The sequence below is a fragment of the Eptatretus burgeri genome, chromosome 2 (assembly GCF_056783735.1).
Source record: "Eptatretus burgeri isolate ZD-2024b chromosome 2, Ebu_testis_v1, whole genome shotgun sequence".
Classification (NCBI taxonomy): domain Eukaryota; kingdom Metazoa; phylum Chordata; class Myxini; order Myxiniformes; family Myxinidae; genus Eptatretus; species Eptatretus burgeri.
The window spans coordinates 53516945-53537833 of record NC_140962.1 but is presented as its reverse complement, the minus strand read 5'-3'; the positions used below and the strand labels follow the sequence as shown (position 1 = coordinate 53537833).

The window sequence follows — 20889 nt, the reverse complement described above, 5'->3', positions numbered from 1 at the left end:
AAAAAAAAACGACAAAAAGAAAACAAAGGATATTAGAGCAATCATTGGAAATGGCACCACTTTTCACACGTTAATTGAACAAACAGATCCAGTTTCACAGGGGAGGGAACTGAAAGATCGATTGTTGGCTGGCTCAGCAAATTTCACTATAAAAGGCCATCCATATCATAATGGTGGGTTAAGTAGGTTCTGGCTCCACAGGAAATGTTATCGTTTTAGATTTACTTATTTTTTCTGCAGCTCAAGGTTTTCATCCAAATCTATGTAAATGTGCTTTCCCTCAAATAAGCGCAAGACACTGAAAACATTTTACCTGGACAATCCCAGTGAGGGGAGGATGAGAACCATAAAAATGAGGAATGTGTATGTTTTGCGCATCATTAGTTCACCCTCGCAAGACCTAAAGCATACAATGAGGAAAATGTTGGAAAAAGAACAAAAGAAAAACAGGCAAACTCAATTCAGTATAAAAAATCATAAATCAAAACGTCCGTGAAAATGCGCCACAATATCGACTTGCCTCGTCCAATGTGCTTCAAAAAATGTGGAGTAATAGACAATGAAGGGCAGCAAGGCAGAGAACAGCCACAGAAGAAATGTAGGGAAAAACTGGCTGATTATTGGGTTCTATGGGAAAAGGGCAGGGGAGAGGAGAACAAAAAAAGAAAAGAAAAAGGGAGGAACAAGAGAAATTTAATTTCCAAACTAAAATGCACAGAAAATGCAAACCTTTTCCACAATAATTCTCAGTGCCATTGAACAAATCAAAAATGCCCTTGGAGTTGACACTTCAGAGAGATAGAGGAAAATGGGAAAAAAAAAATCCAACGAGGATTCTCAGATTATTCTTGGCTTTCGACAAGTGGGTCATTGGGATTGTGGGGGGCTGCAGTCACAGGTAAAAGGAGGACACCTACATTGAGTTCGTCCACCGTTTGTGTCACATTGAACTTGTCCATAGTGTTCACAATGATTGCCGGGGTGGTGAGAAAGAAAAGCAGAAGAACCAGGCACACGTTGATGGCCGAAAAACGCGTCCACCACAAGCAGCCATTCATGCTTAGGTTTTCCCTGGGAGAAAATGCACGCAGGAAGTCTTCAACAGACAGGTCAACATGACTATCATCATCACCAATGTATTAAACAACCAGAGAGTTGGTGTCAAAGCCACCCAATGCTCGCCTGTTTATACATTTATAGTTTTTAAAAGACTAGTCTAATAATATTTTTTTATAAAGCATTGTAGTGAAGTCTGATCCAAATAATTTTAAAGCAATATATGTATATTGTAATCAGTAAAAATAGTGTGGTAGATAAAAACATTAGAAAGGAAATAACTTGCACCAAAAACTTTAACATTTTCATGCTCACGCTGACGCTGACGGGGTATCGCTATAGCTCTCTGTTCTTCGAACAGGCGAGCTAAAAATCACATTTAATACACATTCTAGTGGAGACTCACGAAAAAGAGAGTTTATCAAATATTTCTACATGTGCAAAAGCATTTTCAAGGTGAGCAAAAAAAAATGCTTTAAAATTGATTATTTATACAAAAAGCTATTCTGGTGTTCTGCCTGAAGGCAGGTTTAGTGCTGCAAAAGCATCTCCAGCAAAGATTACACAAGGTGGTTTGCCATTGCCTTTCCTGTATGCATGCAGGAATTTGGAATTTGTTGAGGGTGATGGCAAAACCTCAACTACTCTTCACAAAGGATGCCGTGGGGTCTTCAACATCCAGCAACCAATGTTTGCAGATGGGACACCCAGTTTAACATCTATCATTGGTGCAATTAAGGTCCAAGATGAAGGAATTTTGATCATAATAAAAGTTAAGTAAAGCTAAAATTATAATGCAGTGAAGCAGAACAAAGGGAACTTAAGGTGGTACATATACACTGTCTATAATGGCAGTGGATATTCCCATAGAATTGACTAATTGGAAGCAATGTCACAGAACATGAATGACAAGACCGTAAAAACGGAGATAGACCATCAAGTTTTGTGTATCCTCGAAAAATTCACAGTTTTCACCCTCTGATTCAATTTTTTAATTTTATTATGTCAACAGCATTAATGACAATCAATATGTTATGTCCAAAATGATTAATTAGCAATACATGATATGTACGAGGCTGTATACATGAACTTGAAATAACAACAAAAGAACACTATTGAGATGGTGCAGACATGCTACAGTTGCACTTAATTGTTTTATTTTTATTTTCCCCATGAAAGCTTGATAAGGAAATGGCACAATGAAGAGGATGCTAGTGCCTCAAATAAAATAAATAATTCCTTACTATAATTCACAGACTGGTGTTTGTGTGTTTGTTCATTTGTTTGTCGTGCTACTTCTCTTACAGTTCTAGGCCAATTACATCCAGACTTGCTACATAGGATCAGCATGACCCCAATTAATGTATAGGGGGGTGTTTTGATCTTTGCCGGTGGTCATGGAGGAGGTTGAGGTGAGGGATGCAAATTCTCTATGTAAATGTGTATCGTGTCGTACCACCTCCAGGTGTGAGAGGGTATTACAAGTCCCACTATTTACAGTCCACTATTCCTGTCTCCAAGTTTTCCATTGCAGTGAGGTGTTTTGTATGTTTTTGCTTCATGCACATAACATGGGGGTGTTATGTGTATACAGAGCAGTCAGTTGCCTAAACACCACCCAAATAAAGCTATGCATCAGAAGAAAGTGTTGCATGCTTGGAACAAGATCGCCCGTCGGGTTGGTACTCTGCTAGTAAAACGCAATCTCATTTCACAGTAAAAAGATTAAAAAAAAACAAATCGACTTTTCTTGTGGGAAGTAAAAAAAAGCAAAACCATTAAAGCAATGTGTAGGTTTGGTAACTTGTGAAAAATACATAAAGTTACATTAGAAACCAGAAAAAGTTACAGACACAGTTTTTCCAAAACTGCTCACGAATAAAACAACACAAACCTTTCTTCAGGTTTGCATTCAACGGAATCTGTCAATTGGCAAAATGTCTTTATTATACCACTTCTCATGAACAACAATGCACATGTAAAGCAGAGGTTGGAAATCAAATGGAAGGCCAAATATTGCATTGGAGTCATCAGAACGAACCCGGATAGGATTCAGGTTTCAGCCGCTACTCCACAATCCTCAAACCCATCCCGGTGCAGCCAAGTGAGCCTTACAAAAAATTTCTGCAATAATTCACTTCTCCCGAGACAGAGAGATAAAGAATGAGAAATAAAGGATAAAAGAAAAGAAAAAGTAACAATTCGATTGAATAAGGAAATGTGAAAAATTTTAAAGAAGTGTGAAAGGAACAAAGATGACGGGAAGAACGTGGATAGATAGATTTCAGCAGTTACTCCCCAGGCTCAAACACAGCAACAGGTACAAGCTACCAGAAGTCCGTCAGCGGGGAAGCACAGTACACACAGTATCAGGATATGGTACAAACATGAAAATCTGATAGATCCCGAAAATCCGCAGAGCAAGGCACCTCACAGTTGGTCAAAATAATGATTTCTCACCACTTGATGTTCTGTGGATCAGGGGCCTGGCTCACGTGCCATCTCCAGTCCTTCAAGCCACTGCTGTTGTTTGACCACCTGGCTTTACGCCTGCAGCAACGGACTTTGTAGTCTCTCAGCACTCTGAATGATGAAATAACAACAACAGAATGTGTCAGTTAAACTTGATGAAAGTAAAAACATTTATCTAAAGAAGTGGAACAATCTCAAAGTTTGTTGAAATTGATGTCGTTTGGCTCTAATGAAGGTAAATTTTTAAACAATGACGATGTTCAAAATGAATAAAATTTCCCGGGGGGGGGGGGTGGAAAGATTTCATATTGTTTACATCATTACTGATTTGTTAAACAATTAACTTTTGTCATTGTGTTTGACTCTATTATACATGGTACACTAAACACCTCTCAGCCATGTGCTCATCCTGAAAGGACACAAAGGCCATCCCCAGTGGTTTCTGCAAGATGTTCTGTTTCTCCACTTCACACTCATCTGTGAGCTCTTCCTCCAACTCGCTGTAGTAGGCAACGCCATCCACCTGTCAAGTAATATAAGTACTGATGTAATTGGTGGCAAGGGGAGTGATGAGAGGCGAAAAGCAGGAACAGGGGAGTGGTGAGAAAGGCAATCATTGCCTGGCCTTAAAGTGTGTGTCACCTTCCGACAGATCCCGAAGATATCGAACACACCCAAGCAGCCTTGCGCACGCACCCTCAACGCAAGCGGTGTACCAGTCTTTTTAGCCTGGGCCATGCAGTAGAGCCGCCCTTGCATTGCCTTCCTCCTAAATCCATGAAGAATCAGACATTCCACAATGAAAAAGGGAAACTTTTTTTTCGTAATCATCGGCAAAGATGAAACCAAAAACAAACACAAGACTGCTGCAAATATCTGCTGCGTTTGCCTAGCTGGATGCCCCAAACAGCACCAACTGCAAATGAAGTCGTTTCCAAGGTAGCCACAATAATCCTCTGAACCTTACTTTAGCTCGTCGAGTTTAATTAGCCTTCTCACATCGTAGCAAAGCTTCACATCGGTGAGGATGAAGGAAGGGTATGCTACCCTGCAAGCCAAAAAGGGAGAGAGTACAAACCAAGTACCACACAGTCCATCTTGCCCCTACAACCTTAATAGCACTGAGTCCACATTCATTGCATTCATTCTGAATATATGTTACTTTCCAAACTCACCGAAAGTGTTCCATTATCAGATCGGAGTTTGTGACATCCCTTGGCAAACCCGTTATAAACAGTGTTTTTCTTACCTAAAAGAAAAACAGAAGCAGGAACATCAACATAAAAAAGTCAATAAAAATCACTTATTAACCCTTTGAACCCTGAGCTCCTTGGACTTTTGGCTCCCCCACCCTGGGCTCCCTGAAGAAAAATTCAGCCGCTCGGGTACATGGAGGTTTGAATAGCAGCCGTTTTACCGGCCACTAGGGTTCAAAGGGTTAAAGACTATTTATGTTAGTAGCTATTCTGAATAGCAAAAGTAAGATCCAAACTGAAATTGAGAGGTTATGTTACATTTTTTTAAATTCAGGACTAAATAGTATATTTTCAATAAAGAGAATCGGGCTGACATGATGGCCTCGAGGTACATACACTCACCTCTAAGCTGTCTAGCCTGAGTTTGAAACAAGCCCGAGCTATAAACTGTCATCCCAGTGTTTCACAGGTAGGGCGAGTCATGAATGTGTGTGCCATCTGTGATGGACGCCCATCTGCCAGCATTCGTTGGTGGACGTTAAAGATCCCACGGTGTCCTTTGCGAAGAGTAGGTGAGCAATTGCCGGCACCATGGCCATATTCCAAATTCCTGCCCTAACCTATAGGGGCACTGCATTAGTCGCACAGCTGCGCTCTTAGCAACCCTACAGCCTTGTGCTGCATACGAACGAATATGAAGATGGTAGAGCATAAATAAATGGGAATTGAATTGAATAAAAGCAAGCAAGATTTAAAAACTTAATTTTCATACAATGAGATATCTTGTTAATGCAATCATAAAGTGAACATGTACACAGGCATACTATTTGAAAGGGGCGCCTTCTGACGTGCAGCAACATATTTCAAGCTATTGGATTTTATCCAAATCAATGACATTCTAAAGCCATCCAAGATAAAAACCAACCGTCCCAAAAACGAGAAATATACTTTGAAAGCATACTTCTGGGCAATTATGTTGTGTGGTCAAAATGGAAAATATGCTGATACTTCTTTTTAAAGGATACTTGTTCAACAATAAAGGAGAAGAGTACTCAAATCACCTTTCGGCTTATGGTTCTGCCTCACACCTTGCACGCTGTGATGTCGTGGAAACCAAGACCCTCAAAAACATTGGAATCTCACATAATGATGCTGAGTTTCTAAGCCTGTTACTCTCACATCACAAACAGTTTGGTGCCCTTTGTTATCTACCACCTCCTTTCTGCTCTTGCACCTTCTGTCCTTTCCATGTGTTATTTTGCTTTCAATGGAATCTGACAAGGTCATATAGTTTAATATTTGTACAGTTTCTGGATAATTACCACCTCATGCTGCTTATCAATTGTCATAGTTGTATGAATGCAGAGCTTCTTTGTGGTTTTCAGTGATTGTTTTAATGCAAAGCTAATACATAGTGGTATATTATCACCAGGATCTGTAAGACAAAGCTAATGCTCATTATACAGGCGATGATTATTATGGAGGCAGAAGAAGAGGATACGAGTTTGTCAGGACAGCTCCCAAAGAAGAAGTGAAGAAAGAGCTCCAGCCACAGTGAAGACCAAGGAGCCAACTACTCAAGGGAGGACAGATTTTCAGAGAGTTATGGCAACATTGTGCAAGACCAGATTTCAGCTACTTTTGACAGTCGTGATGAAATTCACTCACCTGAATCCCAGACAGACACTGATTTGGACATCAGTGAATGACACTAATGCAGATAGACAATGTTGTAAAATTAAAGGCCTTGAATGACTATCGCTGAACATTGTAGAGCGAGTTATCATCATGTTTAAATGCTAGTAAAGCTCTGGCACTTGTCTTATTGGACAAAAGAAGCATCAATTTGTTGGTTAGGCCATTTTAAAACAATATCAGATTGGTATCATTTATAATTACAAAACAAACTGTGCTGTGTATCTAAATGTAATAAGCAACTCCCGATCCAAAATTTTAAGACAGGCAGTCCGCTAAGAGAAACAGCAGTAATCCAATTCAAATTTCCAGCCAAAAAAGTGCACGTGAGAATCAGTAGGGTCTGGTGGCCATTTTGTATTTCAGACTCCCTATTGGATTTTGAGACCAGGAGCAAATCATTCCAAAATTAACTAATTACATATACCCCAACATGCAACCAGAAAAAAACATGTATATTATAGACAGGGTGAGTCAGAAGTAGCACCCGATTTCTGTCAGTTGATTGTTTGTTTGCCATTTGTATTACAGTGTACAAGAAGGTAGAAATAAATGAATGACATGTTTATCGGACCATTTATTCAAGAAAAAATTATTACGGAACTGAACCAAGCTGTTTTACTTGCCCTTTTCAAAGTGCCCTCCCTCGTGATCGATGCACAATTGCAGCCGAGCAGGCACAGAGCGACACACACGTCTTCAGAGTTCGATATCAATTTCCTCAAACTTTGCAGTGATTTGAGCCTTCAATTCCTGAATGGTACGAGGCTTTTCACGATAAACAAGGTCTTTCATGACCCCCAAAGAAAGAAATCTGGAGGTGTAAGGTCTGGGGAGCGTGCCGGCCACTCGATCGGACTGCGGCGGCCGATCCACTTTCTGGGAAAGTTTTAATCAAACCACTGACGAACATAACGTTCATAATGAGGTGGAGCTCCATCATGCTGCAAATAACAGTCCTGATCTTGTACCCTGGGCCAAAAGAAGGTTTGCAGCATATCCAGGTAAATTTCTGCAGTGACAGATCCCTCGAAGAAAAAGGGTCCAATTATCCCGAATGGAGATATGGCTGCCCAAACTGTCACTCCAGGTAAATTTACCTCCTTCTCAACTGTCACTTTTGGGTTATTCGCAGCCCAGTAGACACAATTGTGTCTGTTAATTGTGCCATTAAGCTTAAAACATGCTTCATCTGACCTCAAAAAGAAAAAATAAATAAATTACAAAAATTAATAATCTGCAAGACAATTATTAACATGACTTCCCAGAAAGAAACTGACAGCCGAAAAAACAGAAATTGGGTGCTACTTTTGACTCACCCTGTATATATATATATATATATATATATATATATATATATATATATATATATATATATATATATATATATATATATATATATATATAATTCTATCATCTGAAAAATGACTTCGGAGCAGAAAAATGAGATTTAATGGGTGTTGGTGGCCATTTTGGATTTTGGCGGCCATATTGCATTTTAGTCGACTACATATTTCTCTAAAATAAAGTAATTTGATAGGTTGTAACATGAAACCAGAAGAAAAAGTCTAATTTTATGGGCAAAAATAGATTTTCCAGCCAAAAAATGTATGCAAAGCGAAACTCAGGAGAGTTTTTGGCCAATTTGGATTGTAGCCACTATATTTGATTTGAACCCAAATACAAATCATTCCAAAATCAACTAATGATGCATATCCCTAACATGTGACTAGAAAGTCATATTTTGCGGTTAGAAAATTTATTTCCGAGCATTAAAATGTGAGATTCAATGGGTATATTGGCGAACATTTTGGATTTGGGTCACCATATTGGATTTGAGGCCAAATCCAGGGTGGGCCCACAGCTAAATTGTAAGGGCATATGCTATGGATGACAGAACCACTGAGAAAACCTTGGCAGGAAAAAAAATGTTAGTTTTTGTTTTTTCTTGGCTGGGACGTGTCTATTCCACAAGCCGAGACTTGGTTTCAAAAAAAGAAAAAGCAAAGATGCATGTTGCCTTATGTGGTTCATTGGTTCCGTTTTGTACATTTGGAGGAAACCAACAGATTGTGTGATTTGTGTGGTGTATTTTGTGTGCTGGTGTGTTATATAATTAATAAGAGAGGTAATTAGAACTGCCACTTTATAACTGCTGGCAGTGATGACCGGGTCCCGAGACGTCCCGCTTTGATGCAACCCGGCTTTTATCAGACACATGATGCTGACCCATGACGTTTTTTTATTATTATTTATTCAATTCAGAATGGGATTAAAAACAAAATTCAATTCAAATAAAATTGAGAGCAAATAGGTAGTCCTGCATTGGAGTCATCAGAAGGAACCCAAACAAGCAAAAGGAAAATGTCATTTGGAGGAACCTGAATAGGAATCACATTTCAGCTGCTACTCATCTACCCTCAAACCCATCCAGGCACAACCAGGTGAGCCATATTTAAAAAAGGCAAACAAAAAAAACCCCCACATCAAACAATTAAATAATTCTGGCTGCCAGACCATGTGTCCGATCAAGTTGAAATTTAAAATGTATTCCCAATCCCTGCTCGATCACAATTGTGAGGTTTCGCTTCAATTGATTAAGCAGTTCCACAGAAAACAATATTTTAATATTTTTCTTAAATCCAATAAGGCTGCCAAACCATGTGACATCAATTATTCCTTAACAACCTTGTGCACACTTGCCTTGGGGAACATTTACGTGAAATTTCCCCTCGATCTGTCCAGCTGTTCTGGAGAAGATTTTTATACGTTTCAGAGTAAATCCAATATGGTTACCAAACCATGTGACCTATGACGTCATATGTGTGAACCTTTAGTTCCTCATGGGTAGGCAGTCATACTTGTAAAGTTTTTCCTCGATCTGCTCAGTCATTTGAGGTGATTTTTTGAAGTATTTAAAAAAAAAAAAAATGGCTGCCGAATCATGTGACCGATGACATCATCAGAAATTTTTTGGTACACCATTTTATCCCAAGATGACCCTCAAAAGTTTTCATACTGATCGGATGTGGCGTTTTGCATATACAATTATGATGTCATAACCGAGGCACCTCTGATGTCATAAAAAAAATCTCACTCATTCCCCATGAGGAATGTGACAAGTATCAATTTTTTCCTTAATGCGGTTTCAGAGATACAGAGGTCCAATTTTTTTCTTTTTCCAACATGGCTGCCACTCTACATGACCTATGATGTCATAATTATCATTCAAACATTCTACATGAGTAGTTGCACCAATGGTGTAAATTTTGTCTCAATCCGACGAGTGGTTGCAGAGAAAAACACGAAAGTTCTGTGCAGACAAACAAACAAATGAAAAATCGTGCTTCGCACGACACTTGGCGAATTAGTTGACCTTTCCGTGTGGTGGTCCAAGCTGTAATGTCATGGAATGTGTGGTGTTTATTTGTTCGTACAATAATAAAATGACGCGACGTCACAAATAACAATTATCAGGTGCGCGTTGTCATGGTAACGGCAGCAGATTGAAAATTTTCACAACTCATTTAAAGCCACCATGTGACATTGAACAACTTATCATCAGTGCTTGTTGCCTTCATTCTGATCGTAGAAAATATTTGAAAATACCTGGGAACATTGCTTTTCAACCAGCTTTACGATCCCGTTATCAGATTTTAAATATGTTGTAAAACAAAAATATGTATTTTGTTAGTGTGTTTTTCATGTTTTGGGTGACCCTGACCTTGACCTTGGGTCCATTTCGATCAAACTTTGTACACATGTTAATATTACATGCATAAATTGACAGTATAAGTTTCAATATAATAAGTGCAAAACTGTTTGAGAAATAGCCATGTGTAATTCACAAAATTACCCATTGGTTTATAATGGGCGATAATATAAAGTGATGCAGAATCCAGATCCTGATCTTGAACATCACCAAAAGTCACACATATTTTTGCACTGTGGATTTCTATCAGCTGTTAAAATTTCATCCAAATCAGTTAAGAATTGTGACCTGTAGAACGAATAGAATTTTTTTTTAATCACACCAATAGCTAAAAACTTTGACGTCATACGCTTACGAAAACTATGCGTAATTTGTAATAAGATGCATTTAGTAATCATTTAGATATTTGAATGACGTTTAATTTGGCCTCAACCGGAAGTCGTTATGAATTCCGGTCACTGAGTTATGTCCAAAAATGTGTTTTCACGTTGTGTGACGTCACGTCGTGACGTTTAGTCCGATTAAGACGGGGTTTGGACACGGACCGTCTCAGGTGGATTGCCTATCAGGCATAAAAATTGAAGAACCACTGGTCCAGCTGTTTGGGCTGTAGATGACCGGACAAACAAACAAACAAACCAACAAACGGAACAGACCAACATACTTGACAAAATCGAAGATTTCGCCGTGAAACAAACAGACCCAAATGCAATACCCTCTCTTTTGGCGAGGGTAACAATAGAAACAGGTGGTGGGAAGGGGTGCATTAAGGCAGGCACAAAATTACTTACAATATGGTCTTTATCTCCCTTCAGAATCCGCATATGTCTTTTCATCCAGAGGAAAGTCAGGAGGAAATAGAGCAGGGAAAACGTGGTGTGAAACCAAAGATACTTGTCACTGAAAAACAAAGACAGTGAGTGGCACAGTGACTATCCATTAACGTGGCAAACAGCCATTTACACTGTAAAAACTAATGTATTTACTGTGTCCACAATATTTACTTTGCCAAAGCAAGATAATGGCCATTCATCGCGGAGTACTTAGTGATGCAGCTTGCACTGTGCTCTTACGTCGGAGGAAGATTGGCAATTGTTGTGCGGCCAAAACTCTGGGCATTGCCATCTAAGGGCAACATTGAGGTTATGATAAAATTATAAAACATAACACATATAATCATGCATCGTTGATGTCTTTCCATGAAGCTATCTATATGGTTAAACTACAAATAATAAGAATATTAAATAAGTCATAACAATCAATACAAGGTTTCAACCAACATGGTCTTTTCATTCCACACCAGCATGGATTGGCTCGCTCCGCTCACCTCTCCACACATCGTAGCAGAGATTGATTGACGTCACAGATTTGCTGTGTTGGCAAGATTTACACCAATCATAATACAAACATTTATTTTATACAAATTTATTTATAATCTTAGTGATATTGTATTTATTTGAAATTTAATTTGTGATATAGGAAGGTCCATGTGGTCTAAGTGGTCAAAGGTCTAAGCTGTCTGAAGGGTGAAAGGGGTCAAAATGTTGCTAAGGTTGAAGGGGTTGAAAGGGTCTTCGGGGTCTTTTGGGAGCTTCGGTGACTTTTTGGCCTTTTGCTTCTTTTATAGTTACTCACTATAGATTATAGTTACTCACTAACTTGAACTGAGCATATTTTTTCATGAATTACTACAAGGTCCTGAATGAATGACATTCTACACTCTACCCACACAGAAATTTGATTATTGGGATGTACAGTGGCCTGCAAAAGTATTCACCACCTCCCAATAATTCCACATTTAGAGGAATTACGAATTATGTAAAAACAATTTTTTCAAATGAACATTATTACCCCGTGGTGTCTTCCACCCCACGGGGTCTCAGCGCCGCTCGTGTTCTCTCTTTTCTTGTGTACAGTTAATTTGAACGTCTATTTCTCCATTATTTGTGAACATTATTCGATGAAAATTGACAGGCATATACTGGACACATATGCACAGGCATTAACTGAGCCCAAAGTACGATTATGGCCCTTTGGGTTGAGGAACGGCCCATTTTGGACCATTTTCTTTAAATTGCTATTTCTCGATTATTAGTGGATGGAACCGAACCAAACTTGGCAGGTATATTCTGGACACCATTTCCCAGGCAATAGCTGAGCCCAAAATGCGATTCCCGTGTTTGGGCCACGAAACGGCCCTTTCGGTCCATTTTCTTAAAATTGCTATTTCTCGGTTATTCGTGAAAGAAACTGGACCAAATTTGACAGGTATATTCTTGAGCTCACTCTGCAGGCACTAACTAAGCCCAAAGTGAGATTATGGCCTTTCGGCCGACAAACGGCCCTGTTGGCCCATTTTTAAAAAATTGCTATTCCTCGGTTGTTTATAAACGGAACTGAACTAAACTTGACAGGTGTATTCGAGAGACCATTCCCCAGGCATTAACTGAGCCCAAAGTGTGATTACGGCCCTTTCGGCCCATTTTCTTAAAATTGTTAGTAAACAAGCTTAAATGAGCTAAGATCCTCGTCCTCTGAATGATGACGTCATAAAAACGAATATGACGTCATTGTGATGTATCAGGTTTGCGATAAATTATCTGTGCTAATGCCCGGCTTGATTCCCGCAAACAAAATTCAAGCAGCTTGCCTAGTTTCGGAGATAACGGTATAGGCGATTTCCATTAGCGGCGATATTATGACGTCAACTTTATTTTCAAGGAAGAATTTCCAAAATCGGAGATGGTTACTGCCTGCACGTGGGCTTTCTGCATATACATGGCAAGTTTCACGAAGAACTGATGAAAACTCTGGGTTGTGAAACAAAAAATGTCAAAAAATAGGAATGACATCATAAAAATTGATATGACGTCATAGTGATGCATCATGTGTGGTGATTCATCTCTGCTAATGCCCTGTTCGATTCCCGCAAACATAATTCAAAAAGGATGCCTTGTTTCGGAGATAATTTTTTCGGCGATTTCCATTAGCGGAGATATTTTGACGTCATAACTTTTTTTCTAGGAGGAATTTTCAAAATCGAAGATGGTACCGTCTGCGCCGGGTATTTTTACATATATATATATATATATATATATATATATATATATATATATATATATATATATATATATATATATATATATATATATGCCAAGTTTCAGGAAGTTTTGATGAAAACTGTAGGCTGTGAAACAAAAAAGTCCACAAGAAGAAGATGAAGAACAACAACGTGAGTAAGACTTAGAGATCCTCCACGAGGATCTAAAAATTAAAATTAAATGTGCTGGGCAATGCTCAATGCAAACTTAAGTCACAAAAGATGATATGAAACTAGCCTCACTCTTGTGAGGTGTTCTGGTTTCTTTTTCTGATACGATGAAAATCTTAACAAATTTCAAAACTAACTGTCGTCCGTGCTATCGCTCACCTGAGAGTTGTACAAATGAACTCCCACGGGGTATGTTCGCAATTCGAACTTGTTTATTCATAACTGAAGAGATCAAACTAAACAGTGTTATAGTTGAAGGTGGTTACATGTCAGGTATACCTGCAAAAAACATGTACAAATCAAAACTCACTGGTTAAAAAAGTTTTCAGCCCCTAAGGTCAGCACTTGGTAGAAGTACCTTTTATAAAAATGGCTGCTATCACTCTTTTTGGGTAGATCTACACCAGCTTTGCACAGTGAGATGGTGAAATATTTACCCGTTTTTCACATGAAAATTGCTCTAGTTCTGCCAAGTTTGATGAGGATCGTCGATGGGTCTAGTTCTGCATTCTTCAAGTCTCACCAGAAATGTTCAATTCAGTTTAAGTCAGGACTTTAACTGGGCCACTCAAGAACATTTATTTTCTTCTTATTCAGCCACTCCAGTATGGCTTTAGCTTTAGTTTCGGATCATTGTCCTGATGAAATGTAAATCTCCTACCCAGTTTCAGATTCATGGCTGACTTGAGCAGGTTTTCATCAAGGATTTTCCTGTACTTTGGACCGTCCATTGTCCCTTATATCCTGACAAGCTTGCCAGTGCCTGCTGATGAAAAGCAGTCCATTAACATGCTGCTGCTACCGTGCTTGACAGTCGGGATGGTGTTGACTGGATGTTGTGCAGTGTTAGGCTTGCACCAAGCATAATGCTTTGAATTTAGACCAAAAACTACAATTTTTCTCTCATCTGACCACAAAACATTTCTCTACATTTGTGCAGCATCATTAAGATGCTTTCTCACAAACTCCATATGAGCTTTTAGATGTGTCTTTTTCAGTAACGGCTTCTTTCTAGCCACCTGTCCAGAGGCCTCTTTTGTGAAGGGAACGGGGTATTGTTGATTGATGAACTCTGACCCCCATCTCAAACAAAGAGCCTTGCAGATATTTCAATGTCATTGGTGGATTGGCAGTGACATCCCAAACCAGTTTCTTGCTTGCCCACTGCTGAGTTTGGATGGGTGACCTGATCTGGGTAGAGTCTGCATTATGTGATATGTCTTCCACTTCTTTATGATGGATTTCCCATATTCTAAGTGATGAGTTACTTTGAAATCCTCTAATAACCCTCTCCTGAACGATGTTTCTCCACCACTTTATGTCTGACTTCCTTGGAAAGCTCCATGGTCTTCATGTTTGCCTTGTTAGTTGTCCAAGTGAGGTGCACCTTAAAATGCCTTAGTTAAGTGGGGGAGCGCTTAATTTTTAAGTTAAACCACTAATTACATACAGGTGAATCCTTTTACACTTATTTTGTAACCTTTCAACTTTGCTCCTGAAGTAATTTTGGCTAAATTAGGCAAAGGGTTTGAATACTTATGCCAATGAGAATTATCTGATTCTCTCTGTTAATCTAACTTATTCACATTTTATCTACATTTTTTATCTTTATCATTTTTGAGTAGTTTGTGAAGATTCTATATGTTCACTTTGATTTGAAAGCATCTTAAATTTAGCTCAGGTGGCATCAAAATGTGAAAACATTGTTGGGGAGGGGGTGGGGAGGGGGGGGGATGTGAAAACTTTTGCAGACCACTGTTTTACAATCAGAAATAAGAATGAGGACATTAGGAAGGAAAATAAACTCCACTAGCCACTCCCGCGCTCCACGCAAAGTTTCTAGAGTGAGGGTTTGTTAGGACGACAATATATCCAGTGTTGACAATGTGATTTATAGAATTTCTTTTTATACAATGTTTCTTGTTACATTTTTTTTGTGTCAAATGCACCCTTTGAGGAAGTCAGCATGTGCAGAAGAGGGTTTTACATTGCAGACGCTGTTTTCTAGGATTGGAATTACGCCTCTCAGCGGTGACGGTCTGTCGACGACAGACGTAATGACATCAGCGAATGACCGATGATGTCATGACATCATTACGCCTCTCAGCGGTGACGTCACACATCACCAAGCAAACGAATGTAAAAATTAGAAAAATCGCCTAAAATTTCCAAACCTGTCCATCTGGCGTGATCTCACATAGCCTATGCTGCACATTAGACCACAGAGCACCCACATGACGAAAGTGATGACAATCCGTCTGGAAGTTTCGGAGGAGATATGTCTCCGATACACTCCAAAATAGTGTATTAATATAGATATGCTTAGTGTATTAATATAATAATGCCATTTAAAGCCATGACAATGCACATAAAACAGAAAAAGTACATAAATAATGCTATAATTGCAATTATAAAGTAGGTGTTTTTATGTTTTCTTCTTTTTCTTTTCTTAAAACCCTTTAATCGTGGAAAGTATGGGTACTTAAAGCAGCTTTCTAATTAATAATATATTGATAATAATAACAATTCTTATTATTATAATTACACAATGCTATTCCCTCCAATCTCAAAGAGGGAGTTCTAACTCTGAGCACAGGCATTACCCAGGTTTCCAGAAATGTTGAGTGGAAGGAGAACAGCGAGAGACAGAACACCAAGTGTGCACAGCAGTGCCAGGGTGTGTTGCTGGAAGGACAGATAATATAGCGCGTCACTCCCACAACGAGCTCTGTAATCCTCTGAGCTGCAACACAAAAACAAACCCCAACATCATACCAGGTGGAAGATATATTAATCATATTCAGTTAACCCCCACCCCTCCGACGAGGTTGGAGATGGGGGACAGTGAAAAGAGCTACGCCCGACTGACTGACAACCCACACAACCATCTGTGGACATTAGGTCTGAAAACGTTGAACATTTAGCTTTCATATTGCAGATATCTATTCCTCAGGACATTATCTTAACCTGATTTGATCACGACTGTGATCGGCTGAATTCTGTTGCCATGACAACCATCTCAGGAACTTGGCTTGTATACACGATATTTCAAAAACCGTTCAAGATTCAGCTTTCATATTACACAATTCTATTCCTTGTACCACCCAAAAGCTGGGTCTTTAGAGTTTCAGCTCATTCTTATTATTCATTCCAGCTTTTAATCCACCAACAATGTAGATAAACCTTCGGTCACGCCATAAGGCTCACAACAAGTGTGCACCTATCCTGAGGCAAGCCGGAAAGCATATCTTGCAAATCTCAAGGGTGAACACTCTCCAACTAATATCATCATGACACCTTGTCAAGTCCATCTCTGGTAGATGCTCCCCCTCCATCCCCTCCTTCATCACCCTCACCTCAACTGTCCAAGATAAGGAAGTTAGTCTCAACCCTGTGTATTCAACCCATTTCATTATGTACCCATCTTATGCCCTTCTGCCTACTGTCAACTGGACGTTGTGTCCTTCTTTCCCTGAGAAGGTAGAGAGAGTTACTGTATATCCAGCATTGACACTGTATTGATGACAGGCCCAGATGGCGTCAGGGTCAAAGCCTCTTAAATCCCGCTTTGCTACTTTTGCATCTCCTCTGTCTGACCTAGACAGCCTGCACTCCTTTGGCCACCTCTCATCCATATGGAAGTCAGTAAAAACCACTCCCCTCCACAAGAAGAGTGCAACACACTGTCACCTATAGACTTAAAAGCTAGCTCGTCATGGAATCCATAATTGCTGCTGATATGAAGTCTTTTCCCTTTTCAAAGAGCCTGAAAACAAATCATCAGTTTGGATTATATCCTGGTCACTTAACTTTGAACATACCATGGATCTGGACTCAGCAATGATTAGAGACCCCAAATCTCACACGATAGGTCATTCGACACAGTTTGGCATCCCGTTTTGCTTGTCGAGGTCTCTGCCTCTGGGATCTAAGGCAACCTACATTCCTGGATTTCTGGCTTGCTCCTCTCACGTAGTCAATGTGTTGCTGACAATGAAACACTCTCTCCGCTCCTCTAACAGTGAAAGCTGGTGTGCCTCAAGGCAGTGTCTTGGGTCCAGTCTTGTTCCTCATTTCCACAAATGACCTATAAGATGCTCTGGAAAACCCTCTTTTATTTGCAGAAGACTCTGGGTTGTGTTGTACAGTACCCCCATCCCACCAATCAGCAGAGAGTGACAGCTGCTGTCCAGTGTCTACCTATCTGGAAATAATTAAATGCTCCTCTCACATCTCCATTATTGTGGAACTGTTTTGTAGATGCTATGATACTCTTACCTTCAGGGCTTTAAGCGGGTGTCGCACCAACATCTCATGTCATCCTCCAACCTCAACCAGGATCTTTACTCCATTAACCCCTTTTACTTGCAAGTTACAATGTTCCCCATATCTACCTATATCTATATCTATCTCGTCTGTCCATTCCCTTTCTTTTGTGTCGAACAGCTGCTGCGCTGCCCGCTTATCAGCTTATGTCCATGAGCCTCGATTTTGTTAATAAAAAAAGAAAAAAAAACATTTTGCAAACTCATACAGACAAACACAATAAAATATTCATTATATTTTCATACCTAATCTTGAAGATGTTTCTCAACCATGAAAATGTTCCCTGCAAAAAAGATGAAGTTAAATTTCATTGAAGAAAAAATAGAAAATAAAAATAAAGAATATAATATAGCCACAACCACTGTTGAATAAAGCAGCCTTCAGGTTAATTCACACAAGTTTATAGTGGAGGATGCTATATGGTAGAGCATGCTCCACTACATACTTGCTGCTTCATCATAAGTGCGAGCATATTTAAAAGGCACAACAATGAAAGATAATGTTGCGGGCTCGGCGTTGTGGGCGAACCATGAGGGAAGAACTGTCTCGGGTTCCTCTCCGGACACACTGAGAATTGCAGGCCATCACACATGAATAACTTTGTGCCATGACGGGTCGCTAATCGACCAGGAACACCAATAACTTTACCACTTAACTTAGGGTTCTCTGTCTCACAACCGTTCACCCAAGGACATGTGACCTCTTTATCGGGGAATCACGCCATCAGTACGTACTTGCATTATTTAGATTACCAACTGGATCAGGTGCAGCCGAGCGGAGCTGCCGAGTATGGACCGGCTAATGAACAGATTATTGGAGAATAATGTCCCGGCAAAGCTAGAGTGTGGGCCATGCTGGACCAATGGAGGAAGAGATAAAAACAAGCTGGGAACATTTCTAAAAACATTTATTTAAACCAGGAGTGAGGAAAGTTATGTGGCATGGTAATGGGATTTATTGCAAATGTACAGCAGGGAAAGCAAGGAATTTGTCGGGTGCGACAAAAGGCAAGCGATATTACAAAAGAAGGCACAGTGCAGAGTTATCCTGAAAATTCTTACACAGTCTTAACTTATGCTACGACAGGTGCCCTCACACACACACACACACACACACACACACACACACACACACACACACACACACACACACACACACACACACACACACACACACACACACACACACACGCACGCACGCACGCACGCACGCACGCACGCACGCACGCACGCACACACACACACACACCAGGGAAAATTAGAGATAGCCCAGATAGAAACAGTTGAGGATTAATGAGCTCTCAATACCTGGCGTGGCCGGCAGACCTGCACAGCCCAGAACGCTTGGGAAAGGGGAGGATGGAGAAATACTGAGGGTGTCCAGGGTGCGTGTTTGAGAAGTGCAAATGTAATGTGATGTGGGGTGTGGCGTAGTGCAAGAGTAGGAATGTGAGGTGCAAGTCAGTTTGGTTCACTCTTGGGTTCTGCTCTGAAAAGAGCAGTTGGTCAGGATTGCCCACATTGATTGCTCTTTTGCATCCACTGTAGACAAGAGATAGATGGTAGAAGAAAGATGCATGAGAAAAGATCCTATCGTGTTTTGTGTGAGAGTCCGCATGTGTAAGTGTCGCTACAGCCTAAATGAGTGACGTTCAAATGGAGCAGTCCTGGCTCACAGCAGCAATGCGTGACCCCATGCCTGGTCACACTGACTCGATGCTTGTCCTTGCACTGCCTGTCTCCCTGGCAAGGTCCAATGACTGGCGATATTTCTCCTGCGATGCTCTCGGTGATCTCTCCAGCTCCGGCCCCGGCGATCTCCCAGCTCCGTCCCCGGCGATCTGCTCTGCTCTGTCCCTGGCAATCTGCTCAGAATGAGGTGCATACGCTCTTTTTATAAGCCAAGGACGAAGGGAGGAGCCAACCACAGGTTCAAAAGGAGCTCTGATGAAATTCAGCTCCTCTATTGGTCCATAGCGGTCGTATCCACACCCTGCCAGGCCCCAAAGGCGAAAGATGGCTCAGTCACCAGCCAACAGGGGCATGCGTAATAGCTCCTGACCTTGACATGGGGTCATGGTTTTTGAAGGCTGGACTCGCAGCATGTACTAGCGGCATGCTTGCTTGGTTACTAGTAGTCTTTCCTGATTTGCGTGCTTGCTTGCATGTTTCGCGTGAGAGAAAGAGGGTGGAAGATTGCAAAGATTGAAAGTTATAGAACCCTAACTGAAGGAGTACCACACAAGGCGGGGTGAAGAATGCAAAGATTGAAGGTTAAAGAGCCCTAACTGAAGGAGTCCCACATAATGCATCTTCCCCCTTTACCCACTAGACATATGGAAAGGACTAACTAATTCACATACTTTTCAAATAACTGGCATGGGACTGCTGTATGTTGTGTGCCATCGCCTTGGAGGCATGTGATTTTACAGAACCGCAACAATATGAATAATTGGATGAAAAGGTGATTCATCGCAATTCTTCTATGGGCCTTGATTTTTGCAAATATATATATTGCATGAACCTCACTATTCCGTGAAGGGAATAAACAACCATCATCAATTTACCTGCACAAGAAACCAGACAAAAATAATTCAAAAAATAAATAAATAAATCCAGAACACTGCCAAAAAAGTTGGAATGCCAATTTTCACAGCTGAGAACTGGAGATGATATTGAAGAAGAAACAAGAGAAATATGCAATTAAAGTTGAAAAAAAGAAATGCTCGCTCTTCACCCAAAGATGTAAAGAACAAAGTTACCTTGTTTGAGCTTTCATCATCAGAAAAGCTGCCTTCTGAAAGGGAGCCATCCCTTTCGGTCTCGCTGTAGAACAATGAAGTGAGGCTGTGCAAATAAAAGGCTGAGCTTTAATATTTCTTCACACATTACCCGAAGGGTGATTGTGCCCCTTCCCCCCGCATGTGACTGTACACAGTGTACGCGCGCACACGCACAGACTTACTGTAAGTAAATTTACACGTGCAACTCTGACAACTCAAGAAAAAAGCCTCAGCCACACCCTCCCAACTTTGACCCATCTTTGCTCTCCCTTCCCCATCCCCCCAACCCCAAGTCCTCACCCTTCCTCTCCCAACCATATGGCATTTATCTCCTCCCTAAACTCAAACCGTCAAATGCCCCAATACCCCTCCGCCCAAC

The 20889-nt window shown here is 40.4% G+C and overlaps 1 protein-coding gene across 5 annotated transcripts in view; it reads right to left on the bottom strand.

Moving 5' to 3' along the window:
* LOC147032063 (osmosensitive cation channel TMEM63C-like) overlaps window positions 1-20889 on the bottom strand; it is a 107545-nt gene that overhangs the window by 28307 nt on the left and 58349 nt on the right. For 4 of the 5 annotated variants that reach the window (XM_085869356.1, XM_085869353.1, XM_085869355.1 and 1 more), the window contains 13 exons: window positions 20490-20574; window positions 17974-18011; window positions 16006-16145; window positions 11205-11256; window positions 10923-11031; window positions 4704-4777; window positions 4496-4576; window positions 4171-4297; window positions 3918-4051; window positions 3517-3639; window positions 918-1071; window positions 521-627; window positions 314-400 (listed from right to left, as the gene is read on the bottom strand). In XM_085869356.1, coding sequence (XP_085725482.1) covers window positions 314-400; window positions 521-627; window positions 918-1071; window positions 3517-3639; window positions 3918-4051; window positions 4171-4297; window positions 4496-4576; window positions 4704-4777; window positions 10923-11031; window positions 11205-11256; window positions 16006-16145; window positions 17974-18011; window positions 20490-20574 — 1311 coding nt within the window. Of the gene's footprint in view, window positions 1-313; window positions 401-520; window positions 628-917; window positions 1072-3516; window positions 3640-3917; window positions 4052-4170; window positions 4298-4495; window positions 4577-4703; window positions 4778-10922; window positions 11032-11204; window positions 11257-13561; window positions 13669-16005; window positions 16146-17973; window positions 18012-20489; window positions 20575-20889 lie in introns of those variants that run through there. The other variant, XM_085869357.1, reaches the window with a different exon arrangement.